The sequence below is a fragment of the Ipomoea nil genome, unplaced genomic scaffold (assembly GCF_001879475.1).
Source record: "Ipomoea nil cultivar Tokyo-kokei standard unplaced genomic scaffold, Asagao_1.1 scaffold3231, whole genome shotgun sequence".
Classification (NCBI taxonomy): domain Eukaryota; kingdom Viridiplantae; phylum Streptophyta; class Magnoliopsida; order Solanales; family Convolvulaceae; genus Ipomoea; species Ipomoea nil.
The window spans coordinates 36,789-46,721 of record NW_017619659.1 but is presented as its reverse complement, the minus strand read 5'-3'; the positions used below and the strand labels follow the sequence as shown (position 1 = coordinate 46,721).

General features: G+C 31.6%; 1 protein-coding gene across 1 annotated transcript; it reads right to left on the bottom strand.

Annotated features, from left to right (window-relative positions):
- Nucleotides 1-7,243: 7,243 nt before the first annotated feature.
- Nucleotides 7,244-9,285, bottom strand: LOC109168882 (protein FAR-RED IMPAIRED RESPONSE 1-like). The gene is made up of 2 exons (XM_019317737.1): nucleotides 8,586-9,285; nucleotides 7,244-8,508 (listed from the first exon to the last, which is right to left on the bottom strand). The coding sequence occupies exons 1-2, from the start codon at nucleotides 9,283-9,285 to the stop codon at nucleotides 7,244-7,246; spliced, it is 1,965 nt and encodes a 654-aa protein (XP_019173282.1).
- Between the last annotated feature and the right edge of the window lie 648 nt (nucleotides 9,286-9,933).

Sequence of the window (9,933 nt, the reverse complement as noted above, 5' to 3'; positions counted from 1 at the left end):
ATGTCATTTTGCTTTAATATATATAGAGATATATCTATATATCTATAATTCTATATCACACACATATATATAAACAAAATCCTCATACATCATTTAAAAAAAAATAAAGAAAAATGAAAATCAAGAATCGGTAATTTATTTATGGAAGCAAATAAAGTAATTAGTTTAATGGAAAAATTCATTAGTAAAGATGAAGGATGCAAATAAATCATAATTTACATCAACTACGAGCCGTAAAAATATCTTTTTACATTAGAAAGAGTCATCTTATTTTTTAATATATGTAATTAAATACTGAATATAAATAAATAAATAAATGAATAAATAAATAATGAATATAAACATCAGTATATTGTTTTTATTTTCTAAAAACATAATAAGTCTCAATCAAAGTAACCCTCATTTATGTCCATGTTTTTAATGCTAATCATTTTGTATATTACGCTTTTAGAGTTGTACTATATAATTTTTTGGACAAAAATACCCCTACTGTTATAACTTCCGTTATCTTTTCCATTATTGTTACCATGCACATGCTTTCACCATATATTTTCTTATATTCTTTAACGATAATAAAATTTGTAGATATTACATATTAGATTATTATAAAAAATAAATTTGATTTCATATATATTTTAATTAGTAGGGATTTATTAGTTAGTTTTTAAAAATATATAAATATTGGGCATATGTTTTTGCGCATCGCGCATAGAAAAGACTAGTATTATTAAGTATGTTAATGTTTACAATTTATTATATATGTTAATATTTAAGTAACATTGGTGAGTGTTTTTTTTAGTTAAATTGATTGATTTGATTTTTTGCATTGTGATGATTTAATTTCAATATGTTAGAGATTTAAATGCCCAAACCTTCTAATGTAAATAAGATAACTCTTCAATTAGTTTACAATAATTAAATAAATACAGTTTACAAATAAAAGTGTGTACGTTTATCCCAATGTGAAGTCATTGAAAACATCAGTATATTGTTTTTATTTTATTATTAAGAATGTTGTTATTTATAATTTATTATATATGTTAATATTTAAGTAACATTACTTAACATAAATCATATTCATGCATCCCACGGGTACAATACTAGTTACATGATACACATAATGAGGTGAAATTAGAAAGAAAAATTAATTTTAATATTACCACCTATTTTGTTAATCAACTATTGATGTAAAATTGTTTTTTCACATTGAAATGAAATCAAAAAATTATAATTGATTATCTTCTAGTCAAATGTATTTTTTAAAATCCATAAAAAATGATTAAAATTACACAAATATTTCAAATTTTGATTCTATATCAGTATATCACACTTTAAAAAGTTTAACAAAATTATCATAACACTCAAATAAGTTTCAATTTTCTAAACTACTATACCTAATTTATGAAAAGTTCTATGATAGAAAAAAAATGGGTTCTCCTATCTAATTTTTATCTGTCATATTTACTATTTATTGGTCAAACTGACTCTTTCTTATTTGCTTTTTTTTTTTTATAATTATTTTTAAATTTATTTTTTTTGTTTAATAGTACTTTTAATTTAGTTTTTAAATATATAAATTTTATATACTAATGTTAATATTATGAAAATTTAAATTAAAAATAACTCCAGTCCAATCTCGTCAAAACAAACACATAAAATGTGACAGAGAAGTATTATTTATCTTCTAAATATCCAATAAATTAAAACTATTTACATTCAAATTTGACTTTCATTAATAACTATTTAAGATGCAATCCAAGAAAATATTTTTGTGATTTTCAAGAAAAAACAAGGGTAGTACTTGTAGGGAACAGCCCCCAAAGCTTATGAAGTTGGCAAAGTGTCCAAATCCAAATAAATGTAGGCAACCAATTCATACGGCATTATTAATTGATAGACTATCAACCCTTCCACTTTCTTGTGATTGAGTACTGAAACATAATTTTTACATTTAAATAATCACGAATTTAATTTTTATAAATATCCTTTTAGTTAAAACTGTTACACAAGGTCTTCTTAATATATTTTTCATATATAATTTATCAGTTATTATATATAATAATAGTTTACTCGATGCACGTCTTCAAATAATGATTATAGGTTTTTCTTATTCTCTCAAAAAATTGAATCTCCAACCCCAAGGTCCCGTACACCTCGGTCCGACATAGTATTTGGGAGGATGTAAATTATGGTGACTCAATGGCTCATCAAACAGAGCCAAATGTTGGTACGCACAAGAGATCTGTCCACTCTGAGTATAATTCCTATTGTCGTCATCAAGATTTGAACATTGGTCTCTTCTCCCAAATACTATTTACTGAACAATTGAGTTAAGTCCGTGCGGACAATTATAGGGTTTTGTGGTAAAGGAAAAAGATGGATTCCTCTGCAGAATCAACAACGCTAACTAACTCGAAATTATGACAGCCAACCCAGAGTTGTTGGGAGCATAAATTGGAGGGCTGGGGTTTATCACTTTGCTTTCACATTCTTGATTCTCCTGCATCTATATCTCTTATCCACAATATTGTAATGTACTGCCTGTACTAGCTCTTAAAAAAAAAAAAAAAAAAAAAAACTATTTAGTTGCCCAATCTTTTTTACTGACTTCATGATTTTTTGATTTGATATTTTTTCTGCCCATAAGTGAGCTTATTCAACACTGCTTGCCTAACCCACTTGACCAACTCCAATACTCCATATAGAATTGATTATTTTGTTACGTCAATTTTGTATTCGTGTTGGTTTAACTTAAGCTTAAAATTATTGTGTCATTCATTAGGGTAGTGGTTAAACGGTTAAAACTAATTTTCAGTAGCAGAGGCTAAAGACTGAGCTTATGGGGATGAATTAGGCTTGGGTTGTCCTTGTGTGCATAACTATATAATTTGGTCACTTAGTGTATTAGAAATTACTTTTAGAGATTTTTATGAGATAAAATTTTTAGTATATTATTAGATTTAGTTGTTATCATAATAGTTTTATTTCAATCTTCCTTCTACTCTACTTGCTGAGGCTGGGGTTGTCCTTATTCTGTCTTTTTACGTTCTTATTTGATTCTAATAGAATGTAGTATCTGTTTATAACTACTTTATCAACTTATTGAAGCACAAAGAGGTACAAAGAGTCAATATCACATCCACTGATGTTCGAACTACAATCTCTTATAAAAAAGAGCAACTTAGTGCTATTAGACTACAAAATCCTTCACGACGTTTTCATTTTACTTAATAATCAAATACGTGCAAAAATATCAATTTAAATTTTTGCTTGAATTCGAAAACATTCTTCAACGTGGTACACCAAATACAATACCTAACGATGGAGTTCATATGATAGGAGTGTAGTGTGGACTCAAAATGGGATGCAATCACTTTGTGTAATTTGATTGAGGGAGGTATCCAGCTTGGACCCCACGTGACGGTATTATTATATTTGACATTACTTTGATAATTTACAAATTTTGAGATTTCCGATGGTAGATATGTCTTTAAGCCCAATTTAGAGATTCTCTCTTTAGTCAAAAGGAATATGAGATTAACGAATGAATCTTGCAAACTAAGATAGGTTTTTGTGAATGCTACCGACTCTATTACCGTATCTGTTCAAACATATTTTCTCAATAATATTTTTATCTTTATTGACATTTGATCTCATGACTTTTCATATGGGAGAGGTCGATCACTATATGCTATCTGAGCATAAGGTGTTTGACAATATAAGTTTAAACTACTTTATATGGAGCAATCAGTAAGTTTAGAGAGCAATCGTAGGCATGTGTCAACATAACAACTTATGCACCAACCACCAAGATATCATATACAAAAAGGTATAAGTATTTATTCATGTAGATATCATTGACATCTAAATAGTGAGGGGATACGTGTATGACCAATATTGAAGGCAAGCAAATGACATACATTTGTCAATCCCGGAAGGTCTTCAACAATATATAAGAGCATCCACATTTGTTGGGGAGAATAGGGGGATAATGTAAGAGTGATTAGGAAAGAGAAGATGGGAGGGGAGAGAAAAAAAAAAAGGAAAAAAAAGGAAAATTAAATTTAATAAAAAAAAAAAAAAAGACTGTCAGGCGCGCCGGCACGTGCACTGCACGCGCCTGTCAGGCGCTATGGTGACAGCCATGCGTGGCTGTCACCTGTGGCTCTTTATTTTTATTTTTGTGGTGGGTCCCACCATTTCTGAAATAACTCTTCATTTGCAGGAGAGTTATTTCACAAATAATTCTTCCCCACATTAGCTATTATCTTGGGTGGGGAGAATTAATTCTGAAATATCTCCCTATTATCCACAAATGTGGATGCTCTAAGGCATCATTACTTCCCCTTAAAGATCATCTATTGGATTATAATGACCTCTCTAGCTTGGTGAGTTTGGTTCTAACCTCCAAACTCATACACCAGGGTTCAATTCCTAGTAACATCATTATTATTCGTAGTCAACTATTTGAGCTATAGTTTTTATTATTTGGAGCGTCATTTTGTGCCAGTATGCTTTTTACATACTATTTTGAGTCCCGAGCAAGTTTATGGTGGACCCGGTCCTGACAAAACCATTAGTAGTTAATATATTTTGTACATTTTTTTTGGTGTAAAACACAATGTGGTTCGGGTCTTTCTCAGTCTATCCATGTCCACTCAGGTACGTGAGCGGGCCCAAAGGGAATCGTCACTTGTGAGAATCAAACACAAGTTATCTCAGAATTCTTCCCCATAAAGAGATCAGAGTTCATTTGCCACTTGAGTTACCCCGTTGGGTTACTATTTTATGTCTGTAGTTAATATATTATGTGCCTTTAATTTATTAGTCACACTTATGTGAGGCCATCTCGCGTATCCTTATTCGTGAGATGATGCGGGGCGGGTCGGATCAATATGCAAAATGTAATACGAAATCAGTAAGAAAATATTTGGTACTTATAAGGTAATATACTTTTGAGGACAAATGTAACACTTTTATATTTTGATATAAAAGTATTACTTTTTCAATCAAAAATATTATATTTTCCCTTATAAGTAAAGTAATGTTGCACTAATAAAGGAAAATGTAATACTTTTACATCAAAATGTTAAAAGTATTGCATTTTCATCAAAATATAAAAAGTATTACAAAGTATATTTTTTCCTCCAAAGTATTACATTTTCCCATATAAGTAATAAACATTTTATTCATAAGTTAGTATTACATTTGCTAGTATAAGTATTTCATTTCATCTTGACTCGACCCGTTTCACAGAAAAAGATTCGTGAGACGGTCTCATACAAATTTCTGTCTTAATTTATTTATAGGTACATAATAATATATTAACTGTTAACACATAATTTTTAAATTAGATTTCACAATGCAAGATGGACACGCTTATAACAATTGATAATTTTCCAACATGAATGATCTAAAGTCGAGTGAAGCATAATGTACACATGTAATATTTTCACATACGAGGCCCACGACGATAAATTGGGCTAGTCCTATAATCCGTTTTATTAATCCCAACTATTGTTAGTAGGCTGGGCTGAAAGAAATGGTAAGGGAGGCTTATCGGCCCACTAAGTCCTACGACATTGTTTCAATTGTTATATTGTGCACCAGGGCGCATAATGCATTGTGTGTTCTAAAAATCCCTTGTTTCGTATGTACATAATTGTATAGTAGAATATACTTAAACTCTTAACATAATACACATAATCTAACATAATTCATAATACACATAAATTCTTAACATAATACATATGAACTCTTAACATAATATAATACACATAAACACAAAAAAAATAAAATTGTAACGGAATTGACGGACGAAACTGTGTCCGTTGCACCGTCACGTTAACTCTCCAACATCTTATAAAAATGACGTCATTTTAGGTCAAGGATTGTGCGCACTGGTGCACGATATAATTTGCCACATTGTTTTGGATATAGCTATACACTTGAGCTTACTAAAAGATTTAAAAGCATGAAATCAATCCCAATGTAACATAATTAAAAATCCAACACTTTGTGGAATAGTTCAACTGGTCAATCTAAAATAAGTTGTTTAAAGTTTGAATATTAGCAATGACAACAAAATGAGATATAAATTTGATTTTATTAATTATGGACATTAGTGTATAAATATATAGGAGTTTATAGATCGGTTGAAACACTTTTCACGTACGATTTATCTTCTTCTTCAGTTTTCAATGCAAAAGCTGTGAGGGTCCAAACTAATTTGCAAAATTATAATATGTTGAAAGACACCGAATTTATTACAATATGACACATTATTCTATTTGCACCACCCTATTTGCTATTTACACCACCCTATTTAATAGGTATGATAACTTTGTAGGTGGTGCAAATAGAAAAGTCAACATCATTAAATGTGGTTAGATATTAATATTTATTATTCCATTTTTTTTATCCTCAAAATCTTAAAAAAAAAAAAAAAAAAAAAAAAAAAAGAAGAAGATAACCCACCCGTCACCTTCTCCGGTGAGAAGGCAACGGACTGCCTTCTCACCGGAAAAGGCAACTGGGTCGCCTTCTCCGATGAGAAGGCGACCCACTAGGCTGCCTTCTCACCGGAGAAGGCAGCAAAGTTAAAAATAAATAAATAAATAAAATAAAAAATTCCGTCACCTTCTCCGGTGAGAAGACGAGTGGCTGCCTTCTCACCGGAGAAGGCAACTGGGCTGCCTTCTCCGGTGAGAAGGCAGTCCCTCGCCTTCTCACCGGAGAAGGTGACCGGATCTGTTTTTTTTTTTTTTTTTTTTTTTTTTTTTTTTTTTGTGTAATTGTTTTTAAAATTTTTATTTCCAATACATATGTTTTTAAATTTTATTTTCAATACTTATTTTTTTTGTTCAATACATTTTTTTTAACTTTCTATTTTCAATACTTGTTTTTTGTTTATGGTTTAATTTTTAAATAAAAAATAATGATTAATTTTGTTATTTTAATATTTTTTATAACTTAAATTTGTTGTATACATTATTTTATCTTTTTTATAGAGATATAATAAATTAAATTTGAATCGCTAAAAATTGTAAAAATACATTAACTTCACAATAAAAAAAATAAAAAATAAATTCATTCAATTTCAATCTAATATAATATTTTCCCGAGTACAATTAGAGCGTACATGCTCATTGTAACTTTCAATCCTATTCATATATGGAGTCATCCATGCATTTGCACAATCATATCTAAAATAAGCCCATTGTGGAGCAATTGTAGGCATTGGTTACCCTCCTGTCAATGTTACCTTAACATAATGATTATTATTAACATAACTGAGGGTTATTGCTACATGCTCGTACCAAGGTGGTGGGCTAGATCGAAGTGGTAAATATGTTGTACTGCCGGCCATACTCAAAACATGTAGTATCACATTGTATCGAGAAGCAATTAGTACACCCATCTCCGGCATAGTCATCCAGTGCTCAACTGGTGCACACCGATCTTGTGCAAAAAAATTCAACATGTTATAGACATTATACCATCCTTGAGTTCCAAACATATCGGTATATTCCATTGTGTGAGACTCTAGTTCTTCGATTAAATTGGATCGAATTTTGAACCATTCGTCCTCCTTAAAACCAAGACAGAGAGCTACGGCTCGAAATCCACAGTTTCCGTCAGATCTCACATCTTGCACTTGCATGATGAAAGGATGGAATATAACTGGAAGTTGAAGCATATATGGATGGTAAAAGTGTCTATCACCTGAAGTTGGTGCAGTTGAACAACTATTCCGAGCTTGTTCTTGAAATTGAATATTATTTGGCTCGGCTTGAGTTTTTTTGAGAGATTTGTTTTTTGAAGTGGGACGCCCACGAACATTTATTTGCACGGCTGGCTCACGGATCGAAGTTGTAGATGGCGCGATCAACTCCCTCAACTTTCTCAATATGTTGAATTTACCAGTTCTTGATTGTTTCTTGAACTGATCCTTAAACATATGAAGCTCATGCTCAACACCAAAATCCTCATTGGTTAGAGAGATGGAAGATGATAAGTCGAGCTTCCTCCAAAACATATCAATCGAATCAAGTGGGATAGGCTTACCACAGTTAAAATATGTTACCTGCTCGTGTGCACATGGAAGCCCGCAACTTGTTCGCAATCGACATCCACAATTTTCAAAAGTAATCCTGCCAGCCCGTGCCCTCTCAAACTCATTAAAAATGAAATTCAGTGCATGAATAGACACAAATCCTCGCAATTCTTGAAAATGTGACGTGTTGAACCGATGTCGAATCAAAATTTTGCTTTGTTCAAGACTTGATTTTATTGATGTGTCCTGTGACTGAATGACTCTGTCGATATAAACCAATGATGTCTCCAAATCTGACTGCGATGACTCCAAGTATTTTTTTAACTTGGCATGCTGACTCTCAACTCTGTTCGTGGTGTGATTTCCAAAATTGAGATATCGATCAGTCCAAACAGATACAAACATTTCTTTATACGGTTGCAGCCAATTATCATCAATATAACCAAAAACACCTGAAAATGTGAATAATTGCATTAGTTGAACAAATATGCCTTATTAAAAAAATATTAAAATATACATCGAATAATACCTGGATAGTCAACCAAAACTTCTTGTATTTGAGCTAAATGGAACATATATGATTCATGAGACTGAGACTCAACTAATGCGTTCCATGATTTGTAGAATAAATCCCAATGATGGTTTGATGGGATCGATGCCCTGCACTTTCTCAAAATACTTCTATAGATGTGCCATCTACAAAGTAATCCTTTAGCATCCGGATACACATTTTTACATGCTTTCATCAATGCCAACTCTCGATCCGTGACGATAACACGCGGGGTAATGCATCCCTCAATTGTGGCTTTGAGACAATTTAATGCCCAAGTATAATTGGACTCATTCTCTTTGTGCATGAAGGCGAACGCTATGCAAAATGTCATGTTGGTCGAAGTTACACCAACCATTTCGACGAGGGGCATCGAGTACCTATTTGTTTTATACGTCGCATCTATCAACAAGACATGTGGAAATGCACGCCACTTCTCCATAGATTTAGGATGAACGAAGAATAAATCTTCTAACTCATCTGTTGCATTATTAGTTCGACTCTCATGCACATAACCATTGTTATGTAAAAAAGACATAACAACTTGCATTTGAGTTTTACCTGCATTATCCATCATCCGGAATTTTTGGCGTGCATTGTATATGGTTTTTGTGATGGAAACATTATCCGGATTTTGCATCTTCACGGACGTTAAAATATCTCGTGGTTTCACATGCATCGCTGACAAATTTTCCACCAATTCGACTTCATTTCCTGATAATCGCCTTGCATAAGGGTGACCTTCAAGGTGCAATGCAGGATCATGATTATGTACTCCACATATTACCCTTACCCTCCAGCAACCATCAACACGTATGTATTTCCCCTCCAATTGGAATGGACAATCAATTTTTCTTGTACCCGTGTTTTTAGATGAGATTTTTTTTGGCACGTAAGTACCACCACGGTCACACTGAAATATAACTGTAGGACTTTTATTCCGGGACCTTTTAATCACAATAACATATCCGAGATCCCGACCTCTACTTTGAACCCATTCAATTAAATCTTCGCGAGACATGAATGCCTAATAAAAAAATTATTTGTATCAATAATAAAAATACCTAATTAATTATAATCATAAAAAGTGGGTATAAGATTATAAAATGTTAAGTTGAGTATTAAGGCGTGAATGACTACATGCATGTATACCAACAAATTAAAAAAAAAAAAAAAACAAACAAACAAAAACAAAAACAGAAATTAAGTATACGTACTAATTAAAGCACAATACATACAAACATGTTGTTGCTTACATGCTTACAAGTTAATAATAATAATTAAAAAAAAAAACAATATAGTCCCATGATGCTATTAGTCAACATGC

Bases quoted from the DNA above. Each gene is read 5' to 3' on its own strand.
- LOC109168882 (XM_019317737.1), bottom strand. From the start codon at position 9,285: ATGCATGTGAAACCACGAGATATTTTAACGTCCGTGAAGATGCAAAAT. The intron at 8,509-8,585 runs GTATTATTCGAT...TCACATTTTCAG, and splicing joins AGTTTTGGTTGACTATCCAG to GTGTTTTTGGTTATATTGAT.